Raw genomic sequence first — 20,305 nt, 5'->3', positions numbered from 1 at the left:
GGCATTTTGGTTATTGAGAAGAAGTTGTTTAAAGTTTTTAACATATTTGACCCATGTGACCTTGAATATGGGTGAAGGTCATTCATTTGAACAAACCTTGTAGCCCTTCATCTCAGCATGCTACTGGCTAAATATCATCACCCTCGGCATTTTGGTTATTGAGAAGAAGTTGTTTAAAGTTTTTAACATATTTGACCCATGTGACCTTGAAAATGGGTGAAGGTCATTCATTTGAACAAACTTTGTAGCCCTTCATCTCAGCATGCTACTGGCTAAATATCATCACCCTGGGCATTTTGGTTATTGAGAAGAAGTTGTTTAAAATTTTTAACATATTTGACCCTTGTGACCTTGAATATGGGTGAAGGTCGACGTCACTCATTTGAACAAACTTTGTAGCCCTTCATTTCAGCATGCTACTGGCCAAATATCATCATCCTGGGCATTTTGGTTACTCAGAAGAAGTTGTTAAAGGTTTTTTAAAACAAATTGATCCCTTTGACCTGGAATATAATTGAAGGTCATTCATTTGAACAAACTTGGTAGCCCTTCACCAAAGCATGCTACTGGCCAAATATCATCTCCCTGGGCAGTTTGGTTATCAAGAAGAAGATGTTTAAAGTTTTAAACATATTTGACCCCTGTGACCTTTAAAATGGGTGAAGGTCATTAATTTGAACAAACTTTGTAGCCCTTCATCCCAGTTTGCTTCAGGCCAAATATCATTACCCTAGGTATTTTGGTTATTAAGAAGAAGTTGTTTAAAGTAAAATATTGACGCCGGACGGACGCCGGATGCCGCGCCACGGCATAAGCTCACTTGGCACTTCGTGCCAGGTGAGCTAAAAATGATGTGTATGATGGACCTGGATGAGGAATTATTCGCAAACTAAGCGGAGGAGCCTGAGCCGACCTTGGTGCTGGGAGTGCTCACTCAGGGGGTTGGGTATAAAGGGAAAGCCCGCCCGATCTGCAGTGGGAGGGATACCCTTGTCCGGCGTCATGTGGTTTAGGAACATCTGCCATGGTATTTCCAGACATGGTCAGCAAGCAGGGATGGTGCAATTCAATTGGGTACGGTGTCCTGACTTAGAGCTCATATGAAATTAAAATCTATTATATATAATATTATATCTAGGTACTGTAAAGCGCTTCAGAGTGGCTTAGGTTAGCTAGATAGGGCGCTATATCAAATGTTGTATTTATTATTATATAAATAATATTAATCACATGAATCAGTAAGATGGGATTATTTTTTCTTTATAAAGTTTGGAGAAAGAGGGTATGATAAATCTAGCAGACCAATATTTGTTTCTGTCTAAAAACATGTTGAAAAAAGTTGATTTTTTCGAAATGGTACCCAAGTCAAAATGCAGTTTCATTGTTACTGAGCTTATTCTGGTAATTGGAATGACAGAAAGATTCTCTTTCATGCCCAAGAGTATAGGATAGGGAAATCCCACCTTCGAGGTTTTCAAATTGGACAAGTCTGGTTTTTACCAAATTAGGAAACCCTTGGGGTAGAATTTTCCTATTGTACATAGCCCTTGGTGTGAGGAGTTTGATAAGTCCATACCTGTCCCTAAGGCTACTGTTGTCCTTCAGGAGAGGCTCGTCTGCAGACAACAATTTCTGTAATGTTTCTCTGGCTTCCTTCCATGCCGGGCGACCAAGGCCCATAAAAGCATTCAATGTTGACTGAAATGAAAGAAAGGTCAAAACCCTTGCTGTGATTGTGCTTTTAGCTCTAATAATTATATATATAGGTAGGTAGTATAGTAAGTATATGAAGTCTGGCCATGTCATACTCTAATACAATTATAACCAGAGGCCCAGAAGGCCTGTATCACTCACCTGGAAATGTTAGCAAAATTGAAGTTGAAATAGTCAGATGTTGCTGTACATTTAGTACTTCAGCCCCACTCCTAAGCCCCCAGGGAGGGCAGACCCACCATTTATAACATCTGATTTCCCTTCCCCATAGGATGCTACTGTTCAATTTTGGCCAGGGTGGCCACACCCACCGTTTATACAAAATTGAGTCCTCTTGGCCCAAGGATGCTCCAGACTAAATTAGGATAAAATCCCTCAATCGTAACTTACGATAGAAGAAGGATTTTGAAGTTTTTATCTCTATTTCCCCTATTCGGCCCCGCCCCTCTGCCCCAAGGTAGCCACACCCACCGTTTATACAAATTGAGTCCCCTTGGCCTAAGGATACTCCTGGCTAAATTTAGTCAAAATCAACTTAGCCCTTCAGGACTAGTAGCGTTTTAAAGGAAAAGGTGACAGACGGACGACGGACGTTGCGGTATGGCATAAGCTCACCATGGTCCTTCAGACCTGGTGAGCTAACAGCAAACAAAATTATTGTTATGTTGCACAGCAGTGGCTCAATAACGTATTTTGATAGGTGTAAGCTAAATCTTCGTCTTATCTGGGTACTACGTCATTTACAAAATGGTTGAAAATGTTACAACGTTAAATTGAGGTGCTATATGTTGAAATAAGCAAAAATCCTTCAGGGTAGCCATTAAAAACTAGTGTACATGAACAGTTATATATAGATATATATGGAGAATGGAAAATGATTAGCTCCCTTTGGCCTTGGGGTATTACCTCCTCGAACACAGCCTGCTGACTCTGAAGAACAGGGCCACCAAAGAGGTGCTTGACAACACTGAGGTCCAGGATCTGATCCCCTATAGCAACGCCAAGCCTTGGTGTTGGCTGAAAATCAAATATAATAGTTAGATGGCAGCATGTTTTGAATTAAATAAAATTGATTAAATTTAATACACCATCATACCATTACATAACTTACAAAATCTATAAAAAAGTCAAAATGAAAAATATTCCCAATGCAAATGATCAAAATTTCAAAGGACTCCAACAAGTAAATCAGCCACTGAAATACAGTGCCTCTGATTATTTTAATGTGTAATTGTTGACAGATCTTTTTATATGAAATCTACAGCTATTTAATTTTTGAAAATGTATAGTTTTAGTATATTTTAATATCTGATGGCAGATTTATAAAGGGGTACACAATCAGGGGATGTTCCTGTCCAGCTTTACATTGTAACCTTCCGGCTGTCCACAACAGAAGCCTGTGGCTGTGACTGATTTCCAATTTATTGACTCAGATGTTATTTACAATTGTTTTTGATGAACTAAAGATATTCTCCATACTGCACAGCCTAAGCCTCTAGATTAGCTAGATCTCAAAGTATAAAAGGCAGCAAGTTCAGAAAGACAGCCAACTTCACAGCAAGGACTATATATAGTCAATCACCTAACCTATAATATAACTGGTCCTTTGGACTTGTGAAAAATCTGATTATAAAATAAGAATATTACTTTTTAAAAATTTAGAAACTTTGTCAGTTATACTTGCTTTTAGATTGAATTGATGCTGATCATAGAAATCATACAGTAAATAGAGAATAAGGCTTTTCTTCTACTTCAAGGGGATTTGCAACCCCTTTTCTTTAATTCAATACTTAGTTTTCAGTAAGGGTATACGCCAACTGTAGGCAAATGTATTGACATGTATTCGCCGATTGGTCAATTTCGACGTGTTCAAGGACACACCTCCAGAAAACAACTATCGAGAATTTCCATTCCTATCGCGCTATACTTACATTACTGGTTGTTGAAAATATGCCATAAGGAAGATTCTGTATGGGGAAGTCACTGTCAGGACTAACAAATATGAAAGACATCGTCATTTGGTGAGGAATTAGAAAAAAACACGGGTGACCTGAAAACGCTACCGGTCTATACACACGTGGAGGAAGCTGGATTTTCATTGATTAGCTGTAGTTTCGCACGTTTACAATTCAGTCAGCGAATATTTTTCTTACTAATAGAATAGTTTATGATTGTCTAGTTAATGTTTTTCAACTTTTTGAAACCAATTATATATGAAACATAGTATTCTTTTTTTGTTTGTTTGTATATTCCTGAAAATGCGAAACAGTGGCAAAATTCAGTCAATGTTTACAACTCTCACCTTCAGACTCGCATACGAATAGGCCTAGGTTTCAAAATGCTGCCGCGTAGTTTGTTACGCCTGTCACTCCGTTGTGAGATCAAACGACAATGCAGGCGACGGTTTCACGTGGATGAGGCGGCACCAATAGGAACACGGCCCGAGACATCGTCCTCGGAGTACCAGGTGAAATGCATACCCCCTCCCCCTAACAACATTCACAGAGCAATCTCCACTCACAACCCCCATAACCCATAACATCCCTTAAGCTTGTTCTCATAACATTTACCAAACCCACTGTCTCTTTATGTTTTGAGTAGACCGTCAGTGGACCCAAAACGGAACACTTATGCGGAAGCAGCCCAAGAAGTTGTGTTTTAATGATAATATATGTCAATTTAGCTGAACTTTGAAACCTCTCGATTAATAAGACCGCCTGACAAAGCAGTCTTAATAGCGGGGTGGTCTCAAATTGTGAGTTGGACTGGATTGACAACCAAGAACAGTAACTCTGTATATAACTAGCGGAACTGGACTAGAGTGATTCTATCATCGGCTACCTGAGGTAGCTCAATTGGTAGAGTGTTCGCCTAGAGTTCGGAAGGTCCCAGATTCGAACCCCGGTCTGGCGGTTACATTTTCTCTTTACAAAATTGTTACAAAATTGGTGAGCTTGCCAAGCCTTGTTTAAAGGAATTGGGAGTAGCAAGGGGATTCCCAAAGTTGGGTTGTAAATAGTCGTATCTTTGGGGGCGAAGACTTGGAAAAAGAAGGAAGTAATGTAGCGGAACTGAACTGGGTCGATCATCCACGACCATGTAGCTGAATTGGCCTAGAGCGTTCGTCTAGAGTTTGAAAGGTCTGGGGTTCAAACCCCGGTCTGGCCGTTACGTTTCCACTTTCTCCTGTTACATAACTAGTAATTGAAAACATACTTTATTCAGAAATTCAATGGAATGGCGAAAAAATAACACAAAAATATGACAAAAAAAGAAGCACATGGACCCCCCCTCCCCATTTTTATGACTGTTTTAGAAAGAGTAAGCTATTTTCTTTTGCTTTAATTGTTGAATATTAAAAAAGGTAAATAGTAGAACTTTTAAACGTTCAATCTGAAAAAATGGTGAAAATGAGTATTTCTGTAGGGGTAACTGAAATTGCTTTTCTGAGTTAAAAGAATAAGACATTTTACTTTCATAATTTAAAAGAAAATACTATTTTTGTCAATTCTGCAAAGAGTCATACAGTTGTGGGACCGCACAATGCACCAAAAATAGCGTGCGCACACCGTGCATACATCGTTCACACACCGTCCGCACATCGTCCACACATGGTGCGCACAACTGTGCGATTTAGCAATCTTTTGCCCCGTTGTGCGCTTCTCTCCGCACAACTGTGCGATTTGGTATCATTTGTAGATCAAAATTACGGAATGACAAAAATACGGAAGGCTTGTATGCGATAATGTACACTGTGTATATATCTGTAATTTCTCATCACAATAATCAAGATTATACAATTTCACAATGCGTGTTACACAGTATTACAGCGACCGTTAGGCTGTCAAGAATGGGTTTGGCTCCAAGGTAACAGAACAGGTAAATAACAATTTTATGAGTGTCCGGAGTTTTACCTGACCAGTGCCTGACACACAGAGCTGATATGCGATACCGTTTGACCGTAATGAATAGTATTTGTTATTTGCATTCGTTTGCCTATAGCTCCCATTCACCTGGATTTTCACACCCCGGCCTTACCCGACAAGTTACGTAAGTGCCCCAGGCGGGCAGAAAACTACGGTCCAGGTACATATACGGGATGGTGTTGTAATTTTACATGTGTCGATTAAGTTTGTTTAAAAACACAGAAAACACAATTCCTAAATATAAGAATATATAGACAGAAAGATAAGTTTATAGATGTTGCTAGAATATAGAAACATACGTAAACATCATGTTTATATGTTTAAACACGAAACCGTATAAATTGTAAGGCATTCCTCAATTTACACCAACCACGATTGTTATCCCACAACGTCCGTCCATCGTGCGCACATATGTGCGCAAGCAATGATTGTTCAGCTTTTTATCGTTCGCCCATCGTGCACACACCGTTCACACATCGTGCGCACACTGCACATTGTGTAACGTTGTGCGATCCCACAACTGTATATATATCTGATAACACACTTGGAAGATTGTATGAGTTTTTCTTGCAAATGGTTAAATGGTCAAAACCACAAAATTCTCTTAAAATCATATTTAATGTCAAATTGGTATCTTTGACCAAAAACGAACACACAGATATATGATTCTTTGCATTTTTCATTAATCCCTTTTCCAAAAAATGCATAAAAGAAAAAAGTATAATACAGGAAAATTTTGATTTCTCAAGAGTTGTACGTCATCCTTAAGTTTCTTCTATCATTGCATTACTTTGCCAAATACTGCTTAATTTTACAATGCGTACCAAGCAGATCATGAATAAAAAGGGAACCACAACTTCAGGGTCTCATTTTCATACGTTTTACTCACTTTGCACACAGACACCAACTTGAGGGAATTCATTGATGCAGCCATATAGTGTGGTAGAAACTAAGTCATGGAAGTCATTTATTTCGTAAAACGTCTCTGTGGCTTGATTTCCTTCATCCAGTCTGACCCTTAACAATTTGTGTACAGAATTAACATTATAATTGGTACGCCCTCGCCATAAAATGGGGGGGCATATAGTGTTGCCCATGTCCCTCACGTCACGTCTTGTCCCATCAAACGTTAAACACTGAAACTAATTTCACATGGTCAATACAATTCAATTTTTCTTACAGATATTTCTAGTTTGTATAATGGTCACTATCACATTTCATTGTTTATCAATGGTTCATAGCAGCTAAAATTGTAAGAAAGCATTTAGCAATAATACAATATACATATTGTGTTTAGGAAAACTATGTGAGGATGCAGGCTCTGGTCCAAGATTTACGGGACAAGGTCTCCACTGTAATGCAAGGTAATAAACTGTTTGTCTTTTGGGATGTTACCATGGACATTTACATATGTTGATTGTGAATGTGTTTTGAAATTTCTAAATAATCTTATTACAGTTTAAAAACAATTTAATTTTGTCTAGTTTAGTACATTTAGTAGTAAAAGGTACATGTTCATAGTTTAGATCAAATTTCAAAAAAAAATCATTAGTTATTTTCCCCAGAGTAAAATAGATGCCAGGTATAGTGCCCAGTTATGGCATCTTGGTAGAGTGCCGAGTCATTCTGAAGAAAAAATAAGTCTGAAGGTAAATCTTGTAACGTGTTATGTTACATTTGTACAAACTATATTGTGTGTTGTTTCTAAAAATTGACAGGAATCAGAAAGGTCCATATTCAGTCCTGAAGTCCTTGAACACCTCTTGTAATCGATGGATTATTTTCATTATCAAACATGATAAAACCACTGGAGCCAAGTGACTTGAATATATTTATGTGTTTTAGGAGGAGGGCCGAAAGCTGTAGAGAGACATTTATCTCGTGACAAAATGCTTCCACGTGACAGAATTAACACCCTTCTTGATCCTGAGTAAGTGTACCTTAAATTACCTCCCTTGTCCACCATCTCCGGTTAGGCCTGTCAAATAAATTGATCTGATCCGTTTTGTAATACATTAGTGATTAATTTGTCAGTGTGTCCATGTACAACAGTCGTAACTAATCCGTTATTATCTACACAAAGCTATGAAGTCTGACTGATAGCAACGTGCTGGTAAGGTTTGGTATCGCCTGTAGAAATCATGTTATTATATGTTATTATATGTTTTGAGACAAAATGATGATTGGTGATACGAAGAAAAAACGTACCCATTAAATTATGTTCTATACACAATAAAAAATTTATACTGATGTGTTTTTTATTATGTTCATTAAACAATAATTGAAAAGAACAGCATAAATAAAACAAAACAAAATCCAAAATTAACAGAATATCAAAAACAAGGTAATCTGTCATTAGTAATTTACGATAAAAGTTGACTTTTAAAATGAGAAAATGAGCTGGTCTGTATAAGGTGCTTGTCCATTCCAGTTTAAACTCACCACAAATTAAGTGATTATGTTAATTATACCCCCTGCAATGAAGTTAGGGAGGGTATGCTGGAATCAGGTTGTCCGTCCGTCTGTGGACGCAATGTAGTACCATGTACTCCTAAACTACTGCATGGATTTCAATGAAGTTTGCTGATAACAATCCTTGCAGCTTGGAGATGTGCGTAAAGTACAGTGGGTTATCTCCCCTTTTCACGAAGTTATGGCCCTTTGTCATTCATAAACCTTCTCTAGACCATGACTTTGTAAAGAAAAAGCAAGATTTTTTTATTTTTTTTACTCAATTCCTTCCAAATTTGGTATTGTAATACTAGAAGGTATGATGTTAAACTTATATAGTTTTTTTTGTGTCAGGTTTCAACTTTCCGCTTTTTGAAAGATCAAAGGTCACGAATGAATTACGTTACTGAATATGGCTATAAATATCTTGGAAACGGAAGGTATTTTGTATACACATATACATAAGAGTATCGTAGCCAATTATGCAGGCTATATTATGACAAAACTTCTTCCAAGGTCATGAGGTCAAAGGTCACAGATGCATTATGTTACTGAAATTGCTAATTATGGCAGAAATGGAAGGTATTTTGTATACACATACCTTGGAGTAAATGTAGCATTGATGCAAGCTATATTGTGACAATATTCGAGGTCATTGAGGTCACAGAAGTGGTGTTTGTCTTTTCCATCATTCTGTCAATACGACATCTTAGGTTAGATTTTTCATGACCCTTGATCTTTTACCCCCTACAGGGGCAACAAGCAGCCGGAATGTTGGGGGTATTAGACAGCCCATAGGTGAATGTTCTAGTTTTATATGGCTTATTTATGTTAGTTATTAACTAATTACTGCAGCTAGAGGCAACTTCACATACACATGAGCACATCATGTTGCAAGACTTTTTGTAACCTTGATAGTTGACTTTGGCCTCTGTGACCTTGCTTAAGTCCCTAAGTGTCAGTTGGCATGGGGCATTCTTGTCTTACCAACACATATTTTTCTATTTTTTTTACATTTGGAACAAATAGCCAAATTTTGTATACTGAGAAGAACATCAATCTGACAATACAAAGAAAAGATTGATGACTGTTTAATCAATTTATTTTCAGATGATGCCAAACTGTACACTGAAGATAAACAATATACATGACATCAAGGATCTACATCAAAATGTAACAAATTGTGGTATATAGTAATGACCGCTTACTGTAATGATGTTATGTGTATGTTTGTTAAGCCCTTTAATGTGAAGTAATAATAATAATAATATACACCATTTATATAGCGCCCTATATAATTTGTAAAATTACTCTAAGGCGCTTTTCAACATATGGATAATAGTAATGGTTATAATTGGGAAAACAAACAACAAAGGCTTGCAATCACTTTCATACATTTAACAAGCAATGTGCACATAATTGAACAAATAAAAGGGTGGTATTTACATGACGTCTTTGCAAAGATTCTAAAATGCAGACGTGAAGAGGTGAGTTTTTATGTCCCTCTTGAACTTGGCCAGGGTATTTGACTTCCTAATAGCTGATGGTAAGCTATTCCACAGCGTAGCCGAAACCCTCCCAAAGCATCTGTTTCCGTAGGTCACAGTACGAGATTTTGGGACACACAACAAAGATTCTGACTCCGACCGCAGTGATCTTGACGGCTGATACAGGGTAACAAGTTCCTGTAGGTACTGAGGAGCTGTTCCATTCAGTGCCTTGTATGTGTATACCAGAATTTTGTACTGCGACCTGTATCGTACAGGTAACCAGTGCAACGAATAAAGCGCAGGTGTGATGTGCTCTCTCTTTCGAGTACGAGTAACTAGCCGTGCTGCAGTGTTCTGAACCCTCTGCAGACGACTAGTTAGTTTGTCAGATATACCACAGAGCAGGGCGTTACCATAATCCAACCGAGAGGTAACAAGTGAATGCACCAAAATCTTGCATGCATCTGCAGTTAGAAACTGCCGAATACAGCCGATGTTCCTGATCTGGTAGTAACAGGATTTGGCAATAGCGTTCACTTGTTTCTCCATGTTCAGAGAACTGTCAAAGTATACCCCTAGGTTTTTAACAGCTGGAACAGTCTCAATAGTTCTGGCACCAACCTTGAGCTGGAGAGCCATTGTTTGCTGACACTTTGGGGAAAAGACGATTAGTTCCGTCTTTTCCTGATTAAGTTTAAGCATGTTGGCGTTCATCCAGATACTGATATCTGTCAGACAAGCTTCCAGACTTTCTGAGACTGTATTCCAACTGTCCTGTGGTTTTATGACCATGTAAATTTGTGTGTCATCAGCATAGCAATGATAGCGAAGGCTATGGCGACGACAAATCTCTCCAATCGGTTTGGAGTACATACAATATTTTCGTGGTCCTAACACCGACCCTTGAGGAACCCCGAAATCTAGTACTTTGTCATGTGAGGTGGCAGATCCGATGGCAACACACTGTCGTCGTTCACTCAGGTATGACTGTATCCAGCATAGTGCGGTATCAGTCACTCCATAAGAGTATTCCAGACGTTTATAAAGTATGCCATGGTCGATGACGTCAAATGCAGCTGACAAGTCCAGCATGACAAGCACCGCTCTGCACTTGTTATCCAATGCAGAAGCTATATCACTATGTACACGTAGGAGGGCCGTCTCAGTAGAGTGTCCCATGCGGTAGGCCGATTGCATGTTGTCATGGAGACTGTTTGCATGGAGATGAACCTCTAAACGCCGGGACACAACCTTCTCCAAGATCTTAGACAGAAAAGGCAGATTTGAAACTGGGCGGTAGTTTTTCAACTCCTCCTTGAGGAAAGTACAAAAGATACTGCAGTGCTATGCTGTACCTTATTATTTCAGATTTCCATAATTTCTATTACAGGTCACCATTTCTGGAGCTAAGTCAGATGGCTGGATACAAACTTTATGGGGAAGAGGAAGTACCAGCCGGTGGCATCATCACAGGGATTGGTCGTGTAGCAGGGTTAGTATTTGTGAGAGGTAACGGCCCTGATGAGGTAAGTGTAAATGCCAGGAGACTGTTAGATGGTGTTACCTTCCTTTGTTAAAGTGCAGACTTTTGATGGTGTTACCTTCCTTTGTTATAGTGCAGACGTTTGATGGTGTTACCTTCCTTTCTTAAAATGCAGACTTTTCATGGTGTTATCTCCCGTTGTTATAATGCAGACTGTTTGATGGTGTTACCTCCCTTTGCTATAGTGCAGACTGATGATGTTACCTCCCTTTATTATAGTGCAGACTGTTGTTGTAACCGCCCTATATTATAGTTCAGACTGATGATGTTACCGCCCTATGTTATAGTACAGACTGTTTGATGGTGTTACCTCCATTTATTTTAGTGCAGACTGATTGATATCATATGGTGTTATTTTCCTTTGTTACAGAGTGGAGTGTCTGATAGTTGCCAATGATCCCACAGTGAAAGGTGGTTCCTACTATCCTGTGACTGTCACAAAACACCTCCGAGCACAGGAAATAGCTCAACAGAATTGTCTCCCTTGTATATATTTAGGTAAAGTTATAGCTTAATATCATCAAATTGGGAAATACATATATTTTTAATAGAGATAAATAAAATAATATATTTAAATGTATTCCAATACTATATAATAGGTAGTTAAATGATAGTTCTATCCAGAAATGTCAACACAATTGATGTAGATGTATTCTGATCTCAGAAATTAATCTGCTATAGATATTTGCTTAGGCTTCTAATGTTTCTTTTTATATTTGTAGAATGTTGAACTTTAAAAATGAAATTTAAATGACTTTTTTAAGTTTTTGATCATTCTACTTGTAGTTGACTCTGGAGGAGCTAATCTACCTCGTCAGGCAAATGTGTTTCCAGATCGGGATCATTTCGGCCGCATCTTTTTCAACCAAGCCAGAATGTCCTCCATGAGAATTCCACAGGTATTCCATGTTTTGTCAAATTCATTTTACTCTGGTACATATGATTTAGTTGTCAGTTTACTCTGGTACATATGATTTAGTTGTCAGTTTACTCTGGTACATATGATTTAGTTGTCAGTTTACTCTGGTACATATGATTTAGTTGTCAGTTTACTCTGGTACATATGATTTAGTTGTCAGTTTACTCTGGTACATATGATTTAGTTGTCAGTTTACTCTGGTACATATGATTTAGTTGTCAGTTTACTCTGGTACATATGATTTAGTTGTCAGTTTACTCTGGTACATATGATTTAGTTGTCAGTTTACTCTGGTACATATGATTTAGTTGTCAGTTTACTCTGGTACATATGATTTAGTTGTCAGTTTACTCTGGTACATATGATTTAGTTGTCAGTTTACTCTGGTACATATGATTTAGTTGTCAGTTTACTCTGGTACATATGATTTAGTTGTCAGTTTACTCTGGTACATATGATTTAGTTGTCAGTTTACTCTGGTACATATGATGGAGTTGTCAGTTTACTCTGGTACATATGATGGAGTTGTCAGTTTACTCTGGTACATATGATGTAGCTGTCAGTTTACTCTGGTACATATGATGTAGCTGTCAGTTTACTCTGGTACATATGATTTAGTTGTCAGTTTACTCTGTTACATATTATTTAGTTGTCAGTTTACTCTGGTACTTATGATGGAGTTGTCAGTTTACTCTGGTAGATATGATGGAGTTGTCAGTTATTTGTATAATATAAAAAGACTAAGGCTCAATTAAAATTTGACTTCCAGAGAAATCTGTGCCTAACTAATTAGCATATAAAATAATATGCTTATAAGTTAGGCACAGATTTCTCTGGAAGTCGATTCATTTCCTTGCTGTAATAAGTGCTAAATGGTACACTTTGAAGTTATGTTGTTATAATTTCATACCATATACTACATAACGTCACATTTGGGATGCCCTTCACTAAAGAACAAGGTCAAGGTCATACCTTAAGGTTAAAGATCAAACCTAGTTGGTCCTAAGAATGTAATGTTGTCACTTCCCGAAAGTATTACAATTCTCTTTCTTACCTTACAAAGTACATACATGTAGCTCTAGTGACCTGTAAGAATGACTTGTCATGGTATTCTTGATCCCTTTCTATTGAACTGTTCATGTTGTACTTACTATTGGAGTCAGTTAAATCTGTCACATTACTTCATCTTCATTTCCACTCAGTTACCAAGACTGACCACACCAGGTCATCAGATTACGAAAAACACCTGATATATCCCAAAACAGTAGCATTAAAAGGTATAACAGTAAGAACACCTATACACACGGCAGTGTTAACAGGTATAGCAGTAAGGACACCTATACAAATGGCAGTGTTAACAGGTATAACAGTAAGGACACCTATACACATGGCAGTGTTAACAGGTATAGCAGTAAGGACACCTATACACACGGCAGTGTTAACAGGTATAACAGTAAGGACACCTATACACACGGCAGTGTTAACAGGTATAGCAGTAAGGACACCTATACAAATGGCAGTGTTAACAGGTATAACAGTAAGGACACCTATACACATGGCAGTGTTAACAGGTATAGCAGTAAGGACACCTATACACACGGCAGTGTTAACAGGTATAACAGTAAGGACACCTATACACACGGCAGTGTTAACAGGTATAACAGTAAGGACACCTATACACATGGCAGTGTTAACAGGTATAACAGTAAGGACACCTATACACATGGCAGTGTTAACAGGTATAACAGTAAGGACACCTATACACACGGCAGTGTTAACAGGTATAACAGTAAGGACATCTATACACATGGCAGTGTTAACAGGTATAACAGTAAGGACACCTATACACATGGCAGTGTTAACAGGTATAACAGTAAGGACATCTATACACACGGCAGTGTTAACAGGTATAACAGTAAGGACACCTATACACACGGCAGTGTTAACAGGTATAACAGTAAGGACACCTATACACATGGCAGTGTTTACGGGTATAACAGTAAGGACACCTATACACATGGCAGTGTTTACGGGTATAACAGTAAGGACATCTATACACATGGCAGTGTTAACAGGTATAACAGTAAGGACACCTATACACATGGCAGTGTTAACAGGTATAAAAGTAATTTGAAATCAACTTTTAAAGCTTTAAATAAAAAAATATCTTTTATAAAAAAAATTGCTACGTATATTAAAATGCAGATTGTAAAAGTTTAAATGCCATACTAAATCAGTGATCTTTGGTTAACTCTGGAGTTGTCTCCCTTGTATAGGTGGCTGTAGTGCTGGGTAGCTGTACTGCGGGCGGGGCCTATGTACCAGCTATGGCAGACGAGAGTGTCATTGTCCGTAAAAAAGGCACCATCTTCCTAGGAGGCCCTCCACTGGTATGTGACTCCATATATGTATGAGGAAGATGTATCAAGTTTGATGCTCAAAACCGAGAGACTTCCGGTTATATTAAGAGACATCACATGTATGCACTTTACTCAGTGCTGTAAAATAATCAAAATAATAATAATATACAACATTTATATAGCGCCCTGTATATTTGGGTAGAGAGGTACACTCCAAGGTATGTATATATGTTTTCACTGACATCACAATGTAATAACCTCTTTCTGATAAAATGTTTTTCGCGACAAGGGCTTACCTATTTTTTGTAGGTAGACCCCAGCATATCCATACTGCAGTACAACAATGGAATATTCTAGATTTCTGCCAGAAGCAAAGGCAGAGCTTTTGTTATGCATAAACAGACATTCTTATCTACCCTGACTCAATATCGATGAAAATTTGATTCAGATAATCATATATTCTCATTCCTATATATAAATTGAGATAAGAGACATGTTTCTTCATTGATAAATGATTTTAGAAATATCATTTTGAAAAATCAGTTTTTGTATGTGTAGGTGCGGGCTGCTACAGGGGAACAGGTGTCTGCAGAGGATCTAGGTGGGGCTGACCTTCACTGTAGGTAAGGGAAGGTGTACCATTGTGATGGTGTAGGTAAGGGAGGGTGTACCATTGTGATGGTGTAGGAAAGGGATGGTGTACCATTGTGATGGTGTAGGTAAGGGATGGTGTAGGTAAGCAATGGTGTACCATTGTGATGGTGTAGGTAAGGCATGGTGTACTATTGTGATTGTGTAGGTAAGGGATGGTGAACCATTGTGATGGTGAAGGTAAGGGATGGTGTACCATTGTGATGGTGTAGGTAAGGGAGGGTGTACCATTGTGATGGTGTAGGTAAGCAATGGTGTACCATTGGGATGGTGTAGGTAAGCGATGGTGTACCATTGTGATGGTGTAGGTAAGGGATGGTGTACTATTGTGATGGTGTAGGTAAGTGATGGTGTACCATTGTGATGGTGTAGGTAAGGGATGGTGTACCCTAGTGATGGTGAAGGTAAGGGATGGTGTACACCATTGTGATTGTGTAAGTAAGGGAGGGTGTACCATTGTGATGGTGAAGGTAAGGGATGGTGTACTATTGTGATTGTGTAGGTAAGGGATGGTGAACCATTGTGATGGTGTAAGTAAGGGACGGTGCACTATTGTGATGGTGTAGGTAAGGGATGGTGTACCATTGTGATGGTGTAGGTAAGGGATGGTGTACCATTGTGATGGTGTAAGTAAGGGATGGTGTACTATTGTGATGGTGTAGGTATGTGATGGTGTACCATTGTGATGGTGTAGGTAAGCGATGGTGTACCATTGTGATGGTGTAAGTAAGGGCGGGTGTACCATTGTGATGGTGAAGGTAAGGGCTGGTGTACTATTGTGATTGTGTAGGTAAGGGATGGTGAACCATTATGATGGTGTAAGTAAGGGAGGGTGTACCATTGTGATGGTGTAGGTAAGGGATGGTGTACCCTAGTGATGGCGAAGGAAAGGGATGGTGTACACCATTGTGATTGTGTAAGTAAGGGATGGTGAACCATTGTGATGGTGTAAGTAAGGGAGGGTGTACCATTGTGATGGTGTAGGTAATGGAGGGTGTACCATTGTGATGGTGAAGGTAAGGGATGGTGTACTATTGTGATGGTGTAAGTAAGGGATGGTGTAGGTAAGTGGTGGTGTACCATTGTGATGGTGTAAGTAAGGGAGGGTGTACCATTGTGATGGTGTAGGTAAGCAATGGTGTACCATTGTGATGGTGTAGGTAAGGGATGATGTACATTTGTGCTATCGTTATATTCCAATTACCTGTTCTGCCCATGCCAGGTGGCCGTGTCAGCGTGAAGATCTCACCGTATTCGAGGTGTCAGTCAACGCTAACGTTATATTTGCAACATGTTTTCTTATTAATTCCATGTGTTGGCATGGCTACCTGAACAGCATGTATGTATTTACACCTGGTCATTGTCTACCATTTTGATTGACAGGTTGAAATATATCCGTTGTAGCTTGGTCAATGATTTATCGGAAAATGATCGTACAGAATGATGGGGTGACTTTCATGTCATTCTGACATAATTCTAATTTTTTTAAATTTTCTGCTTGTTTGGGTACCCTGACTTGCACAGGTGGCCTTTCATCCATTGTTGTGCCTCGTACGTAAACAATAACATATTCGACTTCTCAGAAACCATTTGTCAGATTTATACTCAAAATGGGGCTTACAATCCAAGGGGCTGAGGTGTGGGCCGTAAGGGGTTACAGAGTCTTCAAAAGACTTAGATGATAAGGATCAGAATATATACTCAAGACAGGGCTGACCCTCAAAGGGCTCATATAGGGGATCATTAGTGCAATTCCTGAAACAATCTTATATTGATTCATCAACCTGAGATGAAGATCGTAGTTTTTACTGAAGCTGGGTATGACCCTCCTGGGGCCTGAGTGGAGGAGCTAAAAAGAGTCAAAATGGCTAAAATTTCAACAACCTTCTTTCTCAGACCCAGAAATGCTACAAAAAATTCTGTTCATGGATGGAAAGTTCTATCAAAAGATACAATGGTTTATATAAGGAATTCATTCTTTGGTATATTTAGTAGAATAAAATAAAATTGTTGGAGAACCAATACAATTATAGGTGAAGACATCCAACAAGTAGGTAAGAGATGGAGGATCAACACCAAGATTCCATAACTGTAGGTTTATAAGGTTTACATGTTTTGAATGGTTAGGGAAGCTGTCATCAGAATCTTATGGAATGTACTCTAGCATAGATGATCCATGAATAGCTTCAGGCCTCTGGGTGACACAAGACTTCCAGTTGCAGTTCTGTAATAGTTCTGGGAGTCCTCCTGTAATAATGTTATCTCAGTCAGATGTCGGCTGTTTAACATGATGCTGTGTTGTTTATACCTGTGACAACAATATACCTGTAAGAGAATGGGATAGATTGTAACCATGAAAGAAGTCCATCAGCCTAATTAATGGGTCCCACTGTTTGTGAGTCTTTTAAGTACAATGTTGTGTTAGAATGTTACCTGAGAATGGGAATACAAACAAACAAACAATTTGCTGGATCAAATTGAACGGACATTTGAAGGATACCGTAGGGAGCCCGTATGACTATCCCAAGGATACCGCAAGGCTATCTGATGATGTCCGGGCTGTGGTATGGTAGCCGGAAGATGTTCGTGTGAGGGGCAGAATACGTACGGGATACAAACATAGCCTGTACGATATTTCAGTACTTTAAAACTTTGAAACAATTCCAAATCGTCTGGTTTTATACCTAGCTCGTCCATGAGAAAATGGCGCCTGCAGGTGCCTGTTTGTTTACCTTTGCTGATGCCTGTCCGGATAGTGGGTGGGCCCAGGCCGAATACTCCATGGACACCGCACAGTTTGAGGGCATCGGGTGGCTACCTTACGGCGACCGTTGCAAGCCGGGGAACCGTAAGGATGCTGGGAGATTAGGCCAACTCATCGCCCAGGTGCCTTTTCGGAAATCGGCACAAATGTGATTGAGGTTTTGACCATGCAAATTGCTTACTGATCAGTTATAGCTTGACAAAGGGACTAGTCAGTCTGGAAACCTTATGAAATATTTATATATTGTTTGTGTAAAACTTTGATGCATACATATTTCTGAACTGATGAATCATATTGAAACTGGATACTTAGTTGTAATTTACACAGATTTGCACCTTTAAAAGATAATAAAACTAATGGTTATAGATAGTTCATTATAAACTGAAGAGAAAATCAGTCCCGAGTCTGAAATTCATATTTTTAAGTTTATTCTGAAGTGGTGTTATTTATATGTTAAACTCTTGGCCTTTGTAGTAAATCTGGAGTAACTGACCACTACGCTCAGAATGACCAGCACGCCCTACACATAGCTCGGCGTATCATCAAAAACATCAACTACAAAAAGGACCCGGGGGTAATTTTATTAATCATGGATGAAATCCTGCTTGTGTTCAATGTTCATGATGGTATCCTACAAATTTATACCAAAAATCTGAAAACGGTTGATAACTGAAGTTCTGTACTTTCAAAATGTACAGTGTGATGTTCTAAACCCGGATACCAGTTCATGTTTACATTATTCTGTTGCTAGGTGATGGTGAATACCGGTAAATGTGTACATACATTATTCTGTTGCTAGGTGAAGGTGAACACCAGTAAATGTTTACATTATTCTGTTGCTAGGTGACAGTGAACACCAGTAAATGTTTACATTATTATGTTGCTAGGTGATGGTGGATACCAGTAAATGTTTCCATTACTTTGTTGCTAGGTGACAGTGAATATCAGTAAATGTTTCCATTACTTTGTTGCTAGGTGACAGTGAATATCAGTAAATGTTTCCATTACTTTGTTGCTAGGTGACAGTTGATACCAGTAAATGTTTCCATTACTTTGTTGCTAGGTAACAGTTGATACCAGTAAATGTTTCCATTACTTTGTTACTAGGTGACAGTGAATATCAGTAAATGTTTCCATTACTTTGTTGCTAGGTGACAGTGAATATCAGTAAATGTTTCCATTACTTTGTTGCTTGGTGACAGTGAATATCAGTAAATGTTTCCATTACTTTGTTGCTAGGTGATGGTGAATATCAGTAAATGTTTCCATTACTTTGTTGCTAGGTGACAGTTGATACCAGTAAATGTTTACATTACTTTGTTGCTAGGTGACGGTGGAGCCTCCAGAGGACCCAGTACATCCCCTGGATGAGTTGTATGGAATTGTTGGTGACAACCTAAAGAAAACATTTGATATAAGAGAGGTAGGAACGTCTTAGTTCTTACTGTCACCTCAACTGTTTGTAACCTTAAGTTAAATTGCTGAATGCATTTTCTTAAAAATACATAACAAAAAAACCTGTAGAACGTTCCTTACTTAAATTCACTGAGGATTCATTACATAAAAGTCAAACTTCAAAATAAGACTGTTTTAAAAAACCCAGACAGATTTATTAAGGGTGTTTATATGAATTCACATTACTGTATGATATGTTTAGCTTGAAAGGCCATAAAATGAGAAATAACTGCTTCCACCAATGATGAATTATTTGTTCATTTAAATAATCCTATTTCCTAGCCAGACTTCATATTGATCTTAAAACTATTACACAGAGGTGACATTAACGTCCAACCAAGGCTAATAACAAACCCCAAATATCTGTACCCCATACAATGCTAACCGTCAGACTCTAGTTATACCATTATACTGTATTTGACCACAAATAAGGCCCTACCCCTAAACAAAAAAACAAAAGTAGGGAGGGGGCTTAATTGCAAGTATTCTCCCGTTCACAAATGTCGGCCATCTTGTATATACTACGTACTGTTTTGATCTATATATGACCATAATTGATATCATGTACTTAAAGTTGTTCATGTTGTGAAAATAACAACTAACAGACAGACTATTTAATAACAGTTAACAAAAGTTGATTTGTTGATGGTGCTGTTGTTTTTCAAAATTTATTTTCTGTTATCAACTGATCTCGATAATTAAATTTATCAAACACGATTTTGTATAAATTCTTATTGATAAGTCAATCAGTACTCTTTAAGACACATTTTATGCCAACATTCAGAGGTGTAAAAAATTTAATATGAGGATATACTAGCTAGTCCAATAGCCGAAGACACTGGAGTATGCAAGGCTGAATTAAGGACATTCCAACATGGCTGCCACACCAAACTGTATATCAAATTCAATAATGCACTCCGTTAGCATTAAACAATCCCTGTCACAAAAGAATCCTCCAATATTTCTCAAACATAATTGAGGTACATGCACACTAAATTTCAGAAAAAACATTCAATAACTGATGAAAAACTCA

General features: G+C 38.3%; 2 protein-coding genes across 2 annotated transcripts in view; one reads left to right on the top strand and one right to left on the bottom strand.

Moving 5' to 3' along the window:
* LOC110455204 (fumarylacetoacetase-like) overlaps positions 1 to 3,807 on the bottom strand; it is a 33,839-nt gene extending 30,032 nt beyond the window's left edge. Inside the window, exons 1-3 of the mRNA XM_021505186.1 lie at positions 3,645 to 3,807; positions 2,620 to 2,730; positions 1,577 to 1,698 (exon numbers count right to left, since the gene is read on the bottom strand). Coding sequence (XP_021360861.1) covers positions 1,577 to 1,698; positions 2,620 to 2,730; positions 3,645 to 3,731 — 320 coding nt within the window. The 5' untranslated portion in view covers positions 3,732 to 3,807. The remainder of the gene's footprint in view (positions 1 to 1,576; positions 1,699 to 2,619; positions 2,731 to 3,644) is intronic.
* Positions 3,808 to 3,994: 187 nt separating this feature from the next.
* LOC110455203 (methylcrotonoyl-CoA carboxylase beta chain, mitochondrial-like) overlaps positions 3,995 to 20,305 on the top strand; it is a 44,383-nt gene continuing 28,072 nt past the window's right edge. Inside the window, exons 1-10 of the mRNA XM_021505185.1 lie at positions 3,995 to 4,180; positions 6,937 to 7,003; positions 7,485 to 7,569; positions 10,971 to 11,072; positions 11,494 to 11,621; positions 11,910 to 12,022; positions 14,319 to 14,432; positions 14,961 to 15,025; positions 18,292 to 18,391; positions 19,145 to 19,240. Of these exons, the coding sequence (XP_021360860.1) occupies positions 4,052 to 4,180; positions 6,937 to 7,003; positions 7,485 to 7,569; positions 10,971 to 11,072; positions 11,494 to 11,621; positions 11,910 to 12,022; positions 14,319 to 14,432; positions 14,961 to 15,025; positions 18,292 to 18,391; positions 19,145 to 19,240 (999 nt within the window). The 5' untranslated portion in view covers positions 3,995 to 4,051. The remainder of the gene's footprint in view (positions 4,181 to 6,936; positions 7,004 to 7,484; positions 7,570 to 10,970; positions 11,073 to 11,493; positions 11,622 to 11,909; positions 12,023 to 14,318; positions 14,433 to 14,960; positions 15,026 to 18,291; positions 18,392 to 19,144; positions 19,241 to 20,305) is intronic.

This window comes from Mizuhopecten yessoensis, unplaced genomic scaffold (assembly GCF_002113885.1).
Source record: "Mizuhopecten yessoensis strain PY_sf001 unplaced genomic scaffold, ASM211388v2 scaffold8165, whole genome shotgun sequence".
Lineage (NCBI taxonomy): Eukaryota > Metazoa > Mollusca > Bivalvia > Pectinida > Pectinidae > Mizuhopecten > Mizuhopecten yessoensis.
This window is presented reverse-complemented; position numbering and strand designations above follow the sequence as displayed.